The following is a 20,396-nucleotide window of genomic DNA, read 5'->3' as shown; positions in this document are numbered from 1 at the left end:
TCCTGACTCTAATTGGGTCAAAACATAAGTCTTATGGAAGGATGGGCTCAGCATTGGTTGATTTAGCAGTTTAAAATTCTGTCAGTGATTCAGGTTCTCTACATCTCTCTGCTCTGCCATCATTGGATGTCATCCCTTCCAGGCAGGACAAAGTCTGAGGATGAAGAGAGAATTTTTTTTTTTTTCTAGACTTGCCCCAGAAGACTTCCTCATAGGTCTCATGGGCCATAATTAGGTGGCATACCCATTGTTAAACCAATCATTGGTGAGGGAATGAAATTACACAGATAAGTCTATACCTGAGCTTGGGGGAGAGGCAGGCATCTGAACAAAATGGAGGCTCTTTTGGGAAGGAAGAAACAGGGAAGTGCTGTATATTTAATCTGCTGTTCCTTGTTTGGAAGCAATAGATAATGATGTTGCTAAAACTTTTTCTCCTAAATTTTGTATTGTTTAGTCTGATGGGTAAAGACTGCTTCAAGATTCTGGGGACTGAGATGGAATGGAGACCCATACCTTAATCCAAGCTTGGACTTGGATTAAGTTCAATCTTTTCTGCTCAAGAGCTTCAAGGGGAGCTCCCATTTCAGTGCCCAGCCAGCTTCTACTCCAAAGGGGGAAAGAGAAAGAGGAGACTTGGGCTCCTCTTTTAGCTTTTTGATCCCCCTCTCTGTCCTTAGAGAAGTACAAACTATTCTAGAGAACCCATCCCCTTTCCATATGCTTTTAAATTATGTTATCTTATCCTTTATTCCCAAAGCCTAAGAAAAATGTATGGGGCTAGTTTAGGGAGTTGAGAGAGGAGGAGGTTGAGTTGTCAAAATGGAGGGAATGGTACAACCATTTCATTTCCTGTTCAATTCCTCTATGCAATCTGTTTACATCTGACCAAAGTAGCTTTTGCCTTTTCTTTCTTTTTGAGATGGAGTCTCGCTCTGTCACCCAGGCTGGATTGCAGTGGTGTGATCTCAGCTCACCACAACCTCCACTTCCCGTGCTGAGGCGATTCTCCTGCCTCAGCCTCCCGAGTAGCTGGGACTACAGGTACCTGCTACCATGCCTGGCTAATTTTTGTATTTTTAGTAGAGATGGGGTTTCACCATATTGGCCAGGCTGGTCTTGAACTCCTGACCTTCTGATCCGCTCGCCTGGGCCTCCCAAAGTGTTGGGACTACAGGTGTGAGCCACTGTGCCCGGTTTCCTTTGCCTTTTATATAATTCTACTATTGGAGCTTTTTAAATGTCCCATGACAGAATGAGACTAAGGACAAAATAGGTAAGATAATATGAATTATGATCCAAAATGTTCAAGACTTCTCAGCCTCTGTGCTATTACCAATTGCTGACTGTATAAGGGTGGTTTAAATGCAAGAGGTATGTCAAGCCAGGAAATGTCATGGAATAGTGGGATTTGTTGTTTGATGATACATTCTTAATACTTTTTAACATCTTAAACATTTTGTAGTAGATTTAAAAAATGAGGAGGGCTAGCCTTGTGTGTTTTTGTTACTTGTACCTTGATAGATCAGGGCTCTTCTCACTCCTCATTCCATATCTGATCACTGACTTGGTTTTGTCCTTGCCACAGCCACTAACTCAGTCTTGGCCTTTGTCAAAGTACAAAGAAATCCTTTTGTTCTTGAAATTTCCCAATTACTTTGTAAGTGCTTCACTGATACAAAGAATGGCTTCTAATCTGTCTCTGATGTCCCCAGGTAGCCATTACAAGACCAGACAGAAAAGGGAGGAAAATCAGTGTTTTTGATTTCTTGTTGATATTTTCTCTTCTCCTTTTGGTTTTAGAGTCTAACGTGAAGACATTTTGCTCCAAGAATATCCTAGCCATCCTTGGCTTCGCCTCTATCATAGCTGTGATAGCTTTGCTTGCTGTAGGGCTGACTCAGAACAAAGCATTGCCAGAAAATGTTAAGGTAAGTCAAATATGTGTGTGTGTTTGTGTGTATGTGTATGTAAGAAGGGATCTGGGTGGGATGGGGGAGGAGGGATAAGGTATATAGAGCATCAGGGAGGAGTTGAGGTTCTAACAGCCCAGGAACAAGTCCATTTTCACTGGATTAGGTGAGTAAAATGGTAATGGGTGCTCATTCTAGAAGAGAAAATGCCTTGAATCAATTAGTGGTGGGAAGATAATTGCCTTTATGATTGTTTAAAAAAAACTCATTAAATTGATACTCTGACAGAAATGAATGCTTTACTCACCTCATCCAGATCTGTGTAATACTATGCCAGGATTCTATATTCTAGTATATTTCTACTTCTTCATCATGGGTGGATCACAGTACTGCACTCTGTTCTTTTTACTTCATTATTATCACTATCACCAAAACAATAATGTTTATTATACAACTCTGTATAAAGCACTTTGGAAGTCAGAGATTGTGGAGAAGACATGTTATCTCCAGATATAGTAAAGAATCAAAAAAAATCAATAAAAGCAAATCAGAAAACATATACATGTATCGAGTATAGTCATTCGAAATGAATTCATGGATAGGCAGATTTCTTGTGAAATCTGTACATTTGAACAACTAGTTAATATCATTAAAAATCATGGCCGGGCACGGTGGCTCACGCCTGTAATCCTAGCACTTTGGGAGGCCGAGGTGGGTGGATCACGAGGTCAAGAGATCGAGACCATCCTGGTCAACATGGTGAAACCCCGTCTCTACTAAAAAAAAAATACAAAAAATTAGCTGGGCATGGTGGTGCGTGCCTGTAATCCCAGCTACTCGGGAGGCTGAGGCAGGAGAATTGCCTGAACCCAGGAGGCGGAGGTTGCGATGAGCCAAGATCGCGCCATTGCACTCCAGCCTGGGTAACAAGAGCGAAACTCCGTCTCAAAAAAAAAAAAAAAAAAAAAAACATTAGGATCACAATTAACTTTAATGTATTTGTTTTCTTTCCAATTCATCAAAGTAAAATTTCAGACATGAATATCTCACAAGTACTTTGTAATATGGTCATTATTTAATCAGTTAATTAAAAACTATGTGGTAAATCAAAATTTATATTGTAAATATACCATTTTAAACTTTCACTGAAATTATAGTAAACAAATATACAAGGGCCTAGATGTTACCAATATGTTAATAAGCATGTATGTACATGTGGGTAGTAATATATCCAGAAGTTAACTTGACCATGGAGGCCTGGGAATACATGTGTAGAAGTATATTCTCTTGTATTTGAAGATGTTGAACTGGGAGCCTGGAAGGATGGTTACATATACCAGGCCTCTGAAACTTTTGCCATCCACCCAAATCACTGTATAGAAGAAGCGTGGGTGTCACACTGGCATCTTTTTGTCAAGTTCAACCCAGTGGGGCTATGTACAGCAGCCCCTTTGTCAAGACAGAAGGCTGATACTATCTCATTGTGAAGGGTCACTTGCCTTTTAATGTTGGGTGATGTTGTGTCCTTGGCAAAACTTCATTCACAGTTGAAGCCTCATGACATCTTGGTTCCATTATTTGTTTACCAGCTCCAAATACATGATTGCCTTCTTAATTTGACCTTTTTTGCATGTTCAGTATTGCATCATTGGAGAGGGGGATGCCTAGGAGGCAAAATCCATGACAAACTTGAATTATGTTCCCAAAAATATGTGTGGTCATGGACAACCTTCCCTCATTCACAGTGGTCTCCTTCAAGTCTGTTGTGCTTCTGCATTGTTATATCGGCCTAGCAAAATGGAACAAGGTCTTGACCTTCTTTAAATAAAAGGTAGGAGTATTGAAGAGCAGTCATTGGCATCTGAAGTGAATATTTTTAATAATATCACTGATTTATTTGATACAAAGATAATTTTATTTATGCAAACTAGCCATTTGTTGAGGTTATACAACAATTTTAGTAAGATTCCTGGCATATACTGGGGGCAAAATATTTCAGGAACTTGTATTCTGGTGATGGCTTTAAACCAGATGTGCTGTCCCATTTGATAGCCACTAGTCACATGCAGCTCCTTACAGCTGTCAATTAAAATTAAATAAAATTAGAAATTCTGTCCCTCTGTTGCACTAGCCACATTTCAGGTGGTCAATAGCCACACATGGCTGGTGGCTACTGAATTGGACAACACAGGTAAAGAATATTTCCATTGCTGCAGAAAGTTCTATCGGACATTGCCACTTTAAAGCATACTCTTAATGATAACTGTGAAATCATTCAAAACTAAGTTTAATAAATAAGGTATATGATAAAACATTTTATAAAATCTACAATAAGAAACAAAAAAACTTTTTTTCTTGCGTGATCTGTAAACTAGTTCAGGATCATCCCAAATATGATGGGCTACTAAACTGTTTTGAGTAGTTTATTGAAATAAATATATTTGCTTCCAAAAATAACCATTTAACAGATAATACTTGTTTGGATATTTGTACTGATACCTGTGTTTTAAGAACACACAATGACATGACTTTATGACCATACCTTGTTCAGGAGTTCTTCATTCATTTTTCATAAAATTATGCATTGAAAATTATTTATTGCGCTCCAGCCTGGGTGACAAGGTAAGACTCTGTCTCAAAAAAAGTAAAATAAAAAATATTCATTGTCTGTGTTAGGCACTGGGCTACACAGTTGGGAAGCCAGTAGATAGATATGACTGAGCTTACCATCTGGGGAAGCAAATGTATTTAGTAACACATATTATTAATTATAATTGTGATAAATTGCCACCAAATGAAAGTTTTGGGGCCAGGCAAATTCTTCCCTGAAAAAAAAAAAGACATTAACAATAATATCCAAAGAATGATTCGAAGTTAGCTGAGAAAGAGATAGGTAAAAAAATATTCCAGGCAGGGCCAGGCGCAGTGGCTCATGCCTGTAATCCCAGCACTTTGGGAGGCCAAGGTGGGTGGATCGCCTGAGCTCAGGAGTTCAAGACCACCCTGGACAACATGGTGAAACACTGAGTCTACTAAAATACAAAAAAATAGCTGGGTGTGGTGGCGTGTACCTGTAATACCAACTTCTCATGAGGCTGAGTTAATTTGGAATTGCTTGAGCCACGCAGAGGTTGCAGTGAGCCAAAATTGTGCCACTGCACTCCAGCTTGGGCTACAGAGTGAGACTCCATCTCAAAAAAAAAAAAAAAAAAAGAGTATTCCAGGCAGAAGGAAAGTAGGTATAAGAGTTCTGAAACAGGAAGGAGTTGGACATCTCCTAGAAACTAGTTGGAGGGCAGGAGTGGGCCACATGTTATATAAAGATGGGGAGGTAGGTGGTACAGGCAGGGCCCTACAAGACAGGTTGAGGATTTCGGTTTTAATCCTCAGAGCAGTGGGAAGCTAGTTATGTGATCAGATTTGTTTTTGCAAAGATCACTCTGATTTCAACGAATTAGAGGGGGATGAGATGTAGGATGATACCAGTAAGAGGCTACAACAAAAATTTGGAAGGAGGGGGAGGTTTTGGGTTCCGTTTTTGAAGAATTGTTTTGAGTGTTGGAAAGCCAAGGGGAAATGTCAAGAAAGCAGTTGGATAATCAGTTCTGGACCTTTCTTTTCTGAGCAGATGTCTACTGCCGTGCTCAACAGAAATATAATGCAAGCCAAATTTTAAATTTTCAAAGGGCCACATTTTAAAAAGTAGAAGAAAAGAGGTGAAATTAACTTTAATAACATATTTTATGTAGCCCAATGCATCCAAAATATTATTTCAACATTTCATGAAAATAAAGAGTTGTTGGCTGGGCTGGGTGGCTCACGCCTGTAATCCCAGCACTTTGGGAGGCTGAGGCAGGCAGACCACAAGGTCAGGAATTCAAGACCAGCCTGGCCAACATAGTGAAACCCCATGTCTACTAAAACTACAAAAAAAAAAAAGAAAAAGCCAGGCATGATGGCAGGTGCCTGTAGTCTCAGCTACTTGGGAGGCTGAGGCAGGAGAATCACTTGAACCCAGGAGGCGGAGGTTGCAGTGAGCCGAGATCATGCCATTGCATTCCAGCCTGGGCGACACAGCGAGACTGTCTCAAAAAAAAAATTGTTAATGAGATATATTACATTCTTTTTTCATAGTATCTTCAAATTTTAACTTACAGCATATCTGAATTCCAACTAGTCACATTTCAAGTGCTCAATTGCCAGCTATTTGTTACCCTCTTAGATAGTATAGGCCTAGATTAAAGGTATGTCTCTACTGGCATTGATTGACTGAAGCCTTAGAAATGGAAGAGGTCATCTAGGAAGGGGGTGTAAAGTGAGAAGAAGGTCAAGGTCCAACTCCTGAGAAGCTCTATCATTTAAAGCAGGGTCCTCATCCCCCAGGCCACAGACCAGAACAGCATGAGGTAAGCAGCAGGTGAGTGAGCAAAACTTCATCTGTATTTACAGTTGCTCCCCATCGCCTGCATTATTGCCTGAGCTCCATCTCCTGTCAGATCAGTGTCAGCATTAGATTCTCATAGGAGAGCGAACTCTATTGCAAACTGCACATATGTGGGATCTGGATTGCGTGCTCCTTGTGGGAATCTAATGCCAAATGATCTTTCAGTGTCTCCTGACACCCCTAGATGGGACTGCCTAGTTGCAGGAAAACAAGCTCAAGGCTCCTATTTATTCTACATTATGGTGAGTCGTATAATTATTTCATTATATATTACAATGTAATAATAATAGAAAGAAAGTGCACAATAAATGTAATGCACTCAAATCATCCCGAAACCATTGCTCCCTCCTCACCACCCCTGGGTCTGTGGAAAAATTGTCCTCCACGAAACTGGTCCCTGGTGCCAAAAGTTGGGGACCACTAATTTAAAGGGTGAATAGGGAAGGAATTCCTCCTAAAGCATAATGATAACATTATGTAGTGCTTTGCAGTTATAAATCATTTCCACGTGCATTTCCATTGTTTCTTCCCATGAGTGCTGTGAAGAATGGAAGGTTATCCCCATTTTATACACAACAAAATCAAAACCCTAGATGTTCTCTAACCCAAGGCAGAGGTGGAGCTAAAACTAGAATTCCAGTTTTCTGATCTGAAGACTAATGTTCTTTTCATTTGTCTTAGTGAGTTTTTCCAAACAACACATCCTATTAACAGAAATTGCATGCAGGATGTTTATTTTGGGAAGTGATTCCAAGGAAACAAAGAGGGAAAGCTACCCCAAGAGAGAGTTAGGAACAAATTACCACATTGGGCAACTGAGGCTTGATCCTCCCAGGGACTCCCTGAAGAGCTATAGAGAGTGAACTTTAGAAGTGTCTGCCCTAGGGATTTATCCCCTGGTTCCTATCACCTTTTGGTCAAGAGTTGCTCCCATCTGGTGTTAAGTCCCTGTCACTTCTGTGTTTGCACGTGTGTCACAGGGCCCATGTGAGTACCATAGGTGATGACCTAGGCAGCAGAAGAGAAGCTCCTGAGCAGAAATAGAGAGACAAGGAGATACTGCTGGGGCTGGAGTAAAAAGTTGGCCAAGATGTGAAATGGACACGAGAGGTATCTGAAGTATCATTGCACCTCCTGCTTTTTGTGGAGGTGAGGGTTCTTTATACAAATAATTTCAATACAATAGAGATATAGTCATACAGAGATAGGTAGACAGTGCTATGAAAGCCCAGAGAAAGAAGCGCCAATTGTGCCTGATTACATGGAGACTTCCCAGAGAAGGTGGCCTTGGAGCTGAGTCTTAAGTGCTATGGCTTGAATGTTTGATCCCTTCAAAACTCATGTTGAAACTTAATCCCCAGTGTAATAATATTAAGAGGCAGGGCCTTTAGGAGGTGGTGGTGGGTCATGAGAGCTCTGACCTCATGAATGGATTAATTCATTCATGGATAAATGGATTGAATTATCACAGGGTGGGTTAGTTATCATTAGAGTAGGTCTGTACTAAAAGCTAGTGTGTCTCTCAGTATGCCCCCTTTGCCATATGATGCCCTGTGCCACCTTGGGACTCTGCAGAGAGTCCCCACCAGCAAGAAGGCCCTCATGAGATGTTGCCTCTTGACTTTGGACTTCATAGCCTCCAGAACTATAAGAAATAAATTTATTTTTAAAATAAATTACCCAGTCTCAAGTATTCAGTGATAGCAACAGAGAATGGACTAAGACAAGTGGTAAGGAGTTTTCCAGAAGGTGGTGTAGGACGACATGTTCCAGACAAAGATCAGATCATGTGTTGAAGAGTGACAGCTTGTAATCATGCGCAATCCCCTGGGGAATCAGCAGCTCAGTATGGCTAGAATGTTGAATATGGGGGCAGGAAGGAGTGGTGGAAGATGAGGTCCAAATCTGAGCTTAGTATTTCTGGCTTAAAAGTGGTCATCTCATCCATTAAACTGCAGTGGTGTTCAAACTTGGCTCCATATTAGAAGCACCTGGGGAGTTTTTAAAAAATATGGCTGGGCCCCATTCCGGGTCAATTAAATCATCTTTGGCAGTTAAAGCCCAGGGACCAATAGGTTTTAAAAGCTTTCATGTGATTCTAATGAGCAGTTTTGATTAAGGACCACTTCTTTGAAGGGTTTCATACAAGGAAGTGAACCAAGATTTGTGTTCCCAAGATTCCTTTTGGCTGGAGAGTAGATTAGAGGAGGAGAGACCAGTTAGGATGCTCCTGCCATGGTCTAGGCAAGGCAGGTAAGGCCAGAATTAAGGCACTGTCTGTGGCATGAGGGGAGGGGATAACGTGAAAGACACGTGGGTTGACTAGATCTTTGTGACCAAATTCCTTAAAGGACCTTTTAAGATTAAGATGGAATAGGTACCTTGGGACAGTAAATGCTGAGAAAGCTCTGAATGCTTCTGTTCAAAGAGGATGGTGGCCACAAGTCTCTCTTGGTGCAACTTCATACATGGGAAGACTTTCACCTGTTCCTGTACTCATTTCCTCTGATTTGTCATCCCTGTCCTCTTGCAGGCATCATTATTCTGCCTGCCCAGAGTACAACACAACATGGGCCATGGACTTACACTGCCTTGGGTTTGAATCTTAGCTCTGCTTTTTTTTTTTTTTTTTGAGACAGTCTTGCTCTGTCCCAGGCACCAGGCTGGAGTGCAGTGGCACGATCTCAGCTCACTGCAACCTCCACCTCCCGGGTTCAAGCAATTCTCCTGCCTCAGCCTCCTGAGTAGCTGGGACTACAGGCGTGTGTCACCACGCTCAGCTAATTTTTGTATTTTAGTAGAGGCAGAGTTTCACTATGTTGGCCAGGATGGTCTTGATCTCTTGACCTCATGATCTACCCTCCTTGGCCTCCCAAAGTGCTGAGATTACAGGCGCATCCCAGCACTTTGCCACCATGCCCGGCCAGCTATGCTCTTAGAGTCACAGGACTTAACCTCTCTAAGCCTTAGTTTCTCTACTTGTATGATGGAGCTGATGATTCTTCTATCGTAAGATTACTGTGAGAATTCAGTGGGATAAAGTACATGCAAATATGAGTGCAGAGCTGGAGGCCTGGCCCACTGCAGACACTCAGTGATTGATAACTCATGTTTTATCATTTTTGCAGCTTGCCTGCCTTAGTGACAAATTGACAGTTATCTTTATTTTATTACCACTATTCCCCATCTAACTTGCCCTTGTCTAGCCCAGTTCAGGTCAGCCCACCTGTGCTGATGATCCAGTCTTGTCATCTTCCTGCCTGACCTAGTTTGGGTTCAGCCTTGCTGGGGAGGTGGTGGCCTCATGCTTGCGCCACATGTGGCATAACACAGCAAGAACTCTTTATTGTTCTGACATGTTTACTTGACCAGCTACCTACCCAATTATAAGCACATTGAAGACAGAGACTGGATTTGTCTTTGTGTGCATTTTATTTATTCATTGACTCCATTCATTCATTTAACAAATAGCCATTGAACATCAACTCTATTATAGGCCCTGGCATATATCAGTGAGCAAGATGGGCAAAGTTATTATACCCTTGTTGAACTTATAGTCTAGTGAGGGAGATAACTGTTAATCATATAATAATAAAATAAATGTTAAGTTACAGCCAGCACAGCATGTGATTTGGATAGTTGCTCCATAGAAGTTTGCTGACTCTGAATAGAGTAAGCACCTTGAACAGATAAAACTGTTCCCTCCTTGTATGTGAAGAGTCCAGGACCAGCCTGGTAGCCATGCAGTGTCAGTTTGGGAAGCAGACCTCTGCCTCAGTATTCTCTAGAGATCCTGCTTCCCCACTCTTACCCTCAGAGCTTTCTCAGTTTGAACCTTCAGAGTACAGGGCCTCGGAAGCTACATGTGTTAGCAGGCATCCTGGGGCATTCTTATGCTACTGAAGTCTATGAACTACGGCCTATTAGACAGAATGAGAACTTAAAAAAAAAAAATAGGCTTAATGAACTTAAGAGTCATTAGCTATACCCAAGACTTCCCCTGGGAAAGTACCTTTGTTCTGGTGGGCCTAGGTAGGGAGGCAGCTTTGACATCTGCTTAGTTCCCCACTTCCTTGCCTACTCATCACTGAACAGTGGCAGTTAGTGGTTGTCAGATATTCCTTTTAGCACAAACGTTCCACATGTTGGCACATACTGAGGCTCTGTCACACAAGCACCAGACTGACCCAATACCAAACAACTAGCCTTCATCAAACGCTACCTCTTCTGTGAATACAGGCTCAGGGACTAGGCCACTTTGATTTTAATACCAGATATGCTACTTTCTAGTTGAGACTTTGGCCAAAAAAAATTCTCTATACCTACTCTTATATGTAAAATGAAGATAGTAATAGTACCTACTGAGGAGACGATTGTGAAGATTAAATGGAATAATACAAGTAATTTAATTGTCAGAGTTACCAGCACATCAGAGGTCCTCAATGGAGACTACGTGCTTTAATGAAGAGATGCCCTAGGGAAGGCCTTAGCTATTAGTGTATTATGGTCATGGGAACCAGCACTCTGTAGGATTTCCAACTACTGGTAAAAGGTAATGATCTTTCCTCATGCATCTGCTTTTTCAAAACGAACAAAAGTTCTGTTCTTAGATAAGCATTTGTGATTTTTTTTTTTTTTTTTTTTTTTACAGAGACTTTGGAAAGATTTGCTCTGATTTCCAACCTCAAATACTCTTGGAAAATATATGTATTATTTTTACTCTATTGGATTTTAATGTGTGTTTTAAAAAACAACATCTGGAGATAGATGATGGTTGCAGAACAATGTGAATATCCTTAATAGCACAAACCTGCACTTAAAAATGGTTACAGTGGTACATGTTATGTATGTTTTACAGCAATTAAAAAATAAGACAATAAGAGATCTGTGGTTTGTATTAAAGATCTAGTAATTCTAATTAAAGAAAAAGGAAAGGAAGAAAATGGTCTCTAAATGTTTATAGGCCCTGCTAGCATCTCTGTAGCTAATCTGGTTTGTTTATACAGTACTAGAGTCTTACTCAAAATTATAAGCTTTGTTTATAAACCCAGGCTCACTGAGACAGACTGATGAGTCTGCTGAAGTTACCATTAAAGCTACAGGAGCTTTTAAGAAAGTTATTGAAGGCCTGTTGTGTCTGAAGAGACCATGAGAAATTAACGATCACACTGTTGCCTGTGTTACCAGATGTCTTAGTCTGTTTTGTGTGGCTATAACAGAATATGGCAAACTTGGTAATTTATTAATATAAAGAACAGAAATTAATTTTCTCACAGTGCTGGAGGCCAAGAAGCCCAAGATCAAGGTGCTGGCAGGCTTGGTGTCTGGTAAGGGCCTGGTCTCTGCTTCCAAGATGATGCCCTGAACTCTGCATCCTCTGGAGGGAGGAGTGCTGTTCTTCACATGGCAGAAAAGTAGGAGATAGGAAACTCCCCAAACTCCATTTAATTGTGGCATTAATTCATTTAAGAGGGCAGAGTACTTGAATACCTAAATACTTCCCACTAGGGCCCACCTCCTGACGCTGATGCATTGGTGATGAAGTTTTCAACATAGAGTTTTGGAGGGGAAAACACTCAAACCATAGCATCTGTCTTATAGGCTTTTGGGAGGAGGTACAGGACAACTCCAATGGTGCTATTTATATTAGACAATGAATATTAACCTCTTTTGGGACTGGAAGGAATTTAGGAACCATCCAGTTCCAACACCCCTCATTCATCCATTTGATTTAATAATTATCTGTTGAATTCTTTCTCTGTGCCTAATGTATAGTAAGATATGCCACCGTGGATGCTGTATATACTGTGGTAAACAAAGTATACCTGCCCTCATGTAGCTTACAATCTAATAGGAAAGATAGACATTAATAAAATAGCTGCATAAATATGTAATTATGCCATGCGGCCAGTACTGTCTTTAGAGGGAAAATACAGGCATTCTAATCAGGAGGGTAGGATCTAAACTGAGGAGGTCAGAGAAGGCTGAGATGTCAAGTGAAGGGCTTTCTGGGTAAAGGCCCTGGAGCAGAAGCCATGTATGGGCAACTGTAAGCTGGCCAGTTCCACCAGGGTTGTTTTCTGAATGAGCAGAGGGTGAAATATTCTACTTCTGTACAGCCAGGAAGCAGGCTGTCTGATGCTCTAGTTTCTCTTTCTTTCTGCTTCTAAGGAGACTTACCCAGAAGCCTGGAACTATGACATTTGTGTAGGCAGAATTGTCTCCATCCTAAGGAGAAATCTGCCCACTTCTATGTGGCCTCCAGTCTCAGCGAGCTCCGGGTCTGTTGTGCCTACATTTCCAGGTCTTCACCAAGGCCCCTGCATTGGTGTTTCCATAAACCAAGCAAGGTCACTTCTACTGTTCCTCTTTCTGGACCACTGCTTCTATTCATGCAGCCTAGCTCATGAAGATCAGTTATGATCACTAAAATCATGTGCATGATTAAAAGCTACCTTAGAACAAAACTGTATGCACAGTAAAATTACAACTATATAAAAATAATATACATGTAAATTTTTAAAAATTTATTTTTAGATTCATGGGGCACATGTGCAGATTTATTATATAGGTATATTGTGTGATGTTGAGGTTTGGGCTTCTAATGATCCTGTCACCCAAGTAGTGAACATAGAACCTGATAGGTAGTTTTTCAACCTTTGCCCTCCTCCCCCCACCCTCTTTTGAAATCCCCAGTGTTTATTGTTCCTGTCTTTGTTTTCATGTGAACCCAATGTTTAGCTTCCACTTATAAGAATATGCAGTATTTGGTTTTCTGTTCCTGTGTTAATTTGCTTAGGGTAATGGCCTCCAGCTGCATTCATGTTGCTGCAAAGGACATGACTTTATTCTTTTATATGGCTGCATAGTATTCTATGGTACATATGTACCACATTTCACTGATGGACACCTGGGTTGACTTCGTGTCTTTGCTATTATGAATAATGCTATGATAAATACATAAAGTGCAGGTGTCTTTTTGGTAGAATTTGGTTTCCTTTGGATATATGCCTAGTAATGGGATTGCGGGGTCAAACAGTGATTTTAGTTTTAGTTCTTTGAGAAATCTCTAACCTGAATAGATTGCATTCTCACTAACAGTGTGTAAGCATTCCCTTTTATCCACAATCTTGCCAGCATCTGTTATCTTCTGACTTCTTAATAGCCATTCTGACTGGTATGAGATGGTATCTCATTGTGGTTTTAATGTTCATCTCTCTGATGACTAGTGATGAGCATTTTTTCAAAAGTGTATGGCCACTAACTTATATGTCTCCTTTTGAGAAGTGGTCTGTTCATGTCTTTGGCCCACTTTTTAATGGGTTTATTTGTTTTCCTGTTGAGTTGAGTTCCTTATAGATTCTGAATATTAGTCCTTTGTTGGATACACAGTTGGAAAATATTTTCTCCCATTCTGTAGGTTGCATGTTTACTCTGTCAGTGGTTTCTTTTGCTGTGCAGAAGCTCTTTAGTTTAATTAGGTGCCAATTGTCAATTTTTGTTTCCATTGCATTTGCTTTTGAGGACTTAGTCATAAATTCTTTACTGAGGTCAATATCTGGGAGGGTATTTTCTAGGTTTTCTTTTATGATTTTTTTTTTTTTTTTTAAGAGACGAGGTCTCGATACGTTGCCCAGGCTGGATTGCAGTGGCTATTCACAGGTGCAATCCCACTACTGATCAGCAGGGGAGTTTTGACTTGCGCCGTTTCCGACCTGGGCCGGTTCCCCCCTCCTTAGGCAACCTGGTGGTCTCCCGCTCCTGGGAGGTCACCATATTGATGCCAAACTTAGTGCAGACACCCGATTGGCATAGTGCACTACAGCCCAGAACTCCTGGGCTCAAGCAATCCTCCCACCTCAGCCTCCCAAGTAGCTGGGACTACAGGCATGCGCCACCGCGCCCAGCTTTTATGACTTTTACAGTTTGAGGGTCTTACAGATATGTTTTTAATCCACCTTGAGTTGATTTTTGTATATTTTGTATATGGTGAGAATGTAGGGCTCTTCATTCTTCTGCATATGGTTAGCCAGTTTTCCCACCACCATTTATTAAATAGGGAGTCCTTTTCCCATTTTTTATTTTTGTCAGCTTTGTCAAAGATCAGTTGGTTGTAAGTGCATGGCTTTATTTTAGGGTTTCTATTCTGTTTCTCTGGTCTATGTGTCTATTTCTGTACCAGTACCATGCTGTTTTGGTTTTCGTAGCCCTGTAGTATAGTTTAAAGTTAGCTTATGTGATGCCTCTGGCATTATTCTTTCTGCTTAGGATTGCCTTGGCTATTTGAGCTCTTTTTGGTTCTGTATGAATTTTAGAATAGTTTTTTTTTCTAATTTTATGATTTCTTTGGGCAATACTATGCATTCAAAAAAGACTTGGAAGGAAATAAATAAAAATAACAGTGATATCTAAATGGTATAATCTTAAACATCTTTTTTTCTTTTTTACTTTATTTTGTAAGTGATATTTAAGAAACTTTTAGTACTTTTTTTTTTGAGACAGAGTCTTGCTCTGTCGCCAGGCTGGAGTGCAGTGGCACAATCTCGGCTCACTGCAACCTCTGCCTTCCAGATTCAAGTAATTCTCCTGCCTCAGCCTCCCGAGTAGTTGAGACTACAGGTGTACACCACCACACCCAGCTAATTTTTATATTTTTAGTAGAGACAGGGTTTCACCATGTTAGCTAGGATGGTCTTGATCTCTTGCTTTGTGATCCACCTACCTCAGCCTCCCAAAGTGCTGGGATTGCAGGCATGAGCCACCGTGCCTGGCCTAGTACTCTTAAAATAGAAAATAATAATGAAATAATCATGAGGGAGTGTCAGTTCTCTTCCTTACCACCCAAACCTTGCTGTTTTCTTTAAAGGATATACTCAGAGGGACTTTTGGAAATATTTTAAATATGAACTACAGAGAAATACTGGGTTTCTCCACTGTCAGACTTTGAGGCATTCATTAGCTAATGGGCATGTGAGCCCAGGAGGCAGCGAGAACATGAATATTCCCCAAACTTCTGGGAAGCTTTGTTTACTGAAGCCCTTGCAGGCCTCATATTCTCTGGAACATGGATTGAAAAATGCTGGTGCGGTAGAAAGAGAACAAAACGTTGTGGCTACCTGGGCTCTGATGGATATTGTAACAAAGAAAGGCAGACTCCCCAAATGCTCAACTTTCAGTCAAGCTTTATCTGTCTCTCAAGCAGCAAGCAATGCCAGTTTTTTATTCTGCAAGCCATTTTAGAGGACACAATGTTTGGCACTGTTGCACAGGTTAGTGTTCTAGTATACTGTGTACACAAGATGAAATGTCCTCAATTTCTGCGTTAAAATATGCTTTACTCCCTTCTCAAACGCTTGTCAAATGAAATGTAGTAAAAGCTTTTGTTTCTCCACTACCTCACTGTGTAAGGCCTTAGAGAAACAAACTGACAGAAGCAAGCCTTGTTCTTTGGCTCTATGGGAGAATGACTTTCATATCAACAACGTTAGAATAAAATGTCCTGATCCCAGATAAAGTCTGCTTGCTGCTTCTACCTTGCCAGCTTTTGTCATATGCTGCTGTGGTTGGAATTTTCTGGCAAGAAATCAGGGGCCCTGTCAGGGAGCAACAGAATATTCTGCCAGGTAATCCCCGAGCCTCTTTCTCCACTCTGGGAGGTTTCTCATAGGTCCAGTGGCCCCAGACCTAAGTCAGTGTTCCTCTCTGCCCACAATGGTCACCACCTAAGCCATTTCTTGGATTCCTTTCACTGCAAGCCTAGCTGCAGAGGAGTCTGTCCAGCTTTCTTCCTTGCTGTGCCCAAAGCAAGCATACAGGCCCTTTTCTTTCTAAAAGCATAATGCTAATTGCTGGAGGGAATCCCCACTGTGTGTAACAAGGAAGAGAACACTGTGGAGGTTATGGAAGGTCAAGGATCCTCACAAGGTCTGCATGGTGATACTCCCTGGTCTAGTGAAATGGAATAAGGTTTGACACTCAATAGACTCTACTTTTAGCTATTCCTAGTGGTCCAGGGAGGTCTCTTAAAACCTATTTCTTGTCTTCTTTTCTCCCTGGAGTCTCTTAGTTTCACAGCGGGTGATATATATACCCATTGCCACCTCCATTTTCAGTTCTTCACTGGGGCCCCTGCATTGGTGTCTCCATGAACCAAACAAGATCATTTCTACTGTTCCTCCTTCCAGACCACTGCTTCTGTTCATGCAACCTAGTGTATATATGTAGGAAGATACACACACACACACACACACACACACACACACAAACCCACGGCTAAATTAAGCAATTTTAAAGTAGCAGACCATACTTTGAGGTCCGTAGCTTAAATAAGCAGCCATGTGACAAAAGTAGTTGGCTCACATTTCAGAAGCATCTCCTGCTTCTCTTCCTTTTGCTTTCCCATTACTTCCCTCTATTTTTCTTCTCTCAGGAAGATTAAAAAGCACATATGCCATCATGTTCTTCTCCCAAGCTCAGGGCAGATGTCATTAATCAATCATGGCATTTTTTAATCCTGAGTAAGCCTAGGGATATAACTGAAGATGACTATCAATTGATCAAAATGGGCATTGAGCAGTTTACTCCTGGGTAAAGACCCCAAAGAAATGAGAGCCTATTTCCACAAAATGAAATGCACAAAATGTTTCTGGTAGCTATATTTCCAGTAGCCCCAAACTGGAAATAACCCAAATGTCCATCAAGTTGAATGGATAAAAATATAGTATATCCATATAATGAAATACTCTGCAGCAATGGAAAAAGATGAACTACTTAAACACACAGTTTGAGTGCACCTTACATAATGTAAAGTGAAAGAAGTTAAACATAAGGGAGGCATACTATGTGAGTTTATGCACTGCAGTTCAAAAACAGGCAGAATTCATACATGGTGGTAGAAGTCAAGACAGTGGAACTGACTCAGAGGGGGAAACTGACGGGGCACCGGAAAGCCTTATGAGGGCTAGAATGTTTTCTGTATCTTGATCTGGGTGGTGGTTATATGGATGTGCACATATGCAAAAATTTATTGAGATGTATACCTAATATGTACACACTTTACTGTAGCTACCCTCATTTAATGTCCTTAAAAGGGGGCACTGGCTGGCGCGATGGCTCAACGCCTGTAATCCCAGCACTTTGGGAGGCCGAGGTGGGCAGATCATGAGGTCAAGAGATCGAGACCATCCTGGCCAACGTGGTGAAACCCCATCTCTACTGAAAATACAAAAATTAGCCAGGCGTGGTGGTGCATGCCTGTAGTATCAGCTACTCGGGAAGCTGAGGCAGGAGAATCGCTTGAACTTGGGAGGCGGAGGTTGCAGTGAGCTGAGATCGTGCCACTGTACTCCAGCCTGGTGACAGAGCGAGACGCCATCTCAAAAAAAAGTTGGGGGGGGGCACCAATTTGAAAACTATTGCCCGGTCCTCGCTTCTATGTTTCTGTGAATAAGGTCTTGAGTGTGACTTTGATTCAAGTCCAGGCTCTGTCATCCATCAGCTGTGTATCTTGAGTAAATACTGAACCTCTTTGTACTTTAGTTTCTCACCTATATAGGACGGATAAAAATAGTACGTGCTTTATAGCATTGTTTTGAGAGTTAAGTTGGATAATTCATATGGGTTGCTTTATACGATACCTGCCTGGTACATTTACTACACTCGTGAAATATAACATGGCGACTTTGTTCTCTCTGTCTTCTGACCATCTAGTTCTTCCTCATGCTGTCTTCTATCCTCCTCTGCCGACTTTCTTTCCTTTTTTCTTTTCATCTCTCCCTACTTGTAAAGCCAAACCTATCTTTTAAAATAAATTAAATACAATTTTAATTATATTCATAATTTAAAAGTGAGTGCATTTAGTGTTTTTTATACCTCTCTTTAAAAACAAATTCTGCATTTATTGAACTAAAATTAGAGGTATTATGTCTTACTGGCACTCAATGGAGTTAACTCAGTGGTTCCCAAACTTATCTGCACATTAGATTCACATGGGACCTTATAAAAATTCCAAAGTCCAGGCCACATACCAGATCAATAAGATCACAATATCTGGATCTAGGACACAAGCATCAGTAGCTTTTGAAGCTTTCCAGGTGATTCCAATCTGATTCCATGTGTAGACAAGTTTGGGGACTATAGATTAATGGCTTTTTGTTCCTTCCATAGTGTCTTAACTACTTCAGCAGGTGGTTCTGAGTCTTGGCTGCACAGTAGAATCACCTAAGAAGCTTCTAAACAATACTTGGGCCCTGTTCTGCATAAGGTCTGAATATTTCTAACGTGCAACCAGCATGAAGAGCCCCGTTCTAGCAGGTTGGTGTCCTGGTAGATCCTGTGATTGGAGTGACTCCAGCGCCACCCCCTCAGTGCTCCTCTCAAATACTTTCTCCTCATGTTTTAGAAAATTCCAGTCCTTTCTCTTGCGAGCCAAATATGGAGATGAGTGATGTGATACTGATGTTTTTGGTCTGTTTTGCTTTCAGTATGGGATTGTGCTGGATGCAGGTTCTTCTCACACAAGTTTATACATCTATAAGTGGCCAGCAGAAAAGGAGAATGACACAGGGGTGGTGCATCAAGTAGAAGAATGCAGGGTTAAAGGTAAGATGAAGACCAAGGGAAGGGAAGGCTGACAGTGGGGCATGAGAACATGGGAGGTGTACGGACAGCAGAACACAAGAGGAAAAGGAGCCCCAAGCATAGGATGCTGAGTGAAGAACATAGTGCAGCTGCTATTGCTATGTTATCATTACAGAAGTTATATCAAACCCTAAGAATAAACACATATAAATACAATTCATAGTAGCTCCCATCAACAGAACACATCTGCATGCTATGTAGTTAGTACCGAACATGTGTTACTTCAGTTCACTCTTATCATCTCCCTTTGAGGTATGTATTATTACCTAATTTTTCTTAAAATGAGGGCACTGAGGTTGAGAGAGGTTATACTACTTGTTTGTTACTGTAGCTACTAAGTGACGGAGCTGTGGTTCGAACCAAATTCTGCGTGACTTCAAATCTACATCTTAGCCAGTGCTTCTCAAACTTGAAACTGCATGAGCTTGTTAAAAACACAGATGATGGGCCCCATCCCCTAGAGTTTCTGAGTCAGCAGGTCTGGGATAAAGCCTGAGAATTTGTATTTCTAAGAAGTTCCTAGGTGATGCCAATCCTGCTGGTTCGGAGATTTATTGCTCTCTTAATTTTTGTGCTCTGATCTATAGCGTGGAAGAAAATTTTCAAAGCATTCAGCCTCTGTGTAGGCAGGAAAGACCAAAGTACAGGTTCTTAGGACTGGGAAAGGAACTTACGGATCATTTAAATTTTGTTTCACAGAGAAGGAAACAAAAACCTGGAGGATTAGTGCCTTGCAAGTAGCAACAGAATTGGGACAAGAATCTAGGTCTCCTAATTACACTCTAGGCTTCCTGCTACTCTGAACTGCTGCATTATATATCAATAATTTTTTTAAGGTCATAATATAAGTTAGAATTGTGACATTCAGCTCTTTCACTCCCTTTATCCAGGACCCCACCATGCACTATTGCACCACAATCTCTTGACTTACATCTCTCTTAGCCTTTTGAGCTGGGAACTCACTGTTTATTTTTAGTCAGAGTGATAACCTAGATCCTAGAAGATAACTGATTTTTAGTTTGATAGTCCATGGAATCCACTAATTTTCATAGTTTGTCAAGAAAGTAGTAGAGAGGAGATATTTCCAATAGAGCAAATCATTCTACCCTGTACCCCGATATCCTGAGACTTTGGCCTCATCAATACTGAGACAGTCCTTCTAGCCTCTCTTAAAGCCCAAATTCCTCATTTTTTTGGCTTTTATTTAACCCACTGCCTTCCATTTTTACAAGTTATTTTAATTTTTACTCCAGCAGATGTCTTTCTTCTGAGACACATCCCACGAGCGTTTGGCCTAATAAATGCAGGATTTTTGCTAGAGAGTTCTCTGGTTAATCAAATATTTAACACTAGGTTTTCTGAAGCAGAACAATTAGCTGGTAAATTACAGCTGATTTTCT

At 40.9% G+C, this 20,396-nt stretch overlaps 2 protein-coding genes across 10 annotated transcripts in view; one reads left to right on the top strand and one right to left on the bottom strand.

Annotated features, from left to right (window-relative positions):
• Positions 1–5,831, bottom strand: part of LOC105708159 (uncharacterized) — a 112,508-nt gene extending 106,677 nt beyond the window's left edge. For all 6 annotated transcript variants that reach the window (XR_010341769.1, XR_010341767.1, XR_010341768.1 and 3 more), the window contains exons 1-2: positions 3,413–5,831; positions 2,221–2,335 (exon numbers count right to left, since the gene is read on the bottom strand). The gene's annotated coding sequence lies outside the window, so the exon portion shown is untranslated. The remainder of the gene's footprint in view (positions 1–2,220; positions 2,336–3,412) is intronic.
• Positions 1–20,396, top strand: part of ENTPD1 (ectonucleoside triphosphate diphosphohydrolase 1) — a 155,346-nt gene that overhangs the window by 103,109 nt on the left and 31,841 nt on the right. For all 4 annotated transcript variants that reach the window (XM_012439336.3, XM_012439335.2, XM_012439338.2 and 1 more), the window contains 2 exons: positions 1,804–1,931; positions 18,840–18,957. In XM_012439336.3, the coding sequence (XP_012294759.1) occupies positions 1,804–1,931; positions 18,840–18,957 (246 nt within the window). The remainder of the gene's footprint in view (positions 1–1,803; positions 1,932–18,839; positions 18,958–20,396) is intronic.

The sequence above is a fragment of the Aotus nancymaae genome, unplaced genomic scaffold (genome assembly GCF_030222135.1).
Source record: "Aotus nancymaae isolate 86718 unplaced genomic scaffold, 86718_ANA_hifiasm-v0.15.2.pri h1tg000010l, whole genome shotgun sequence".
NCBI classification, from domain to species: Eukaryota; Metazoa; Chordata; class Mammalia; order Primates; family Aotidae; genus Aotus; species Aotus nancymaae.
The sequence above is the reverse complement of the archived record's forward strand: the minus strand, read 5'-3'. Positions and strand labels throughout refer to the sequence as shown.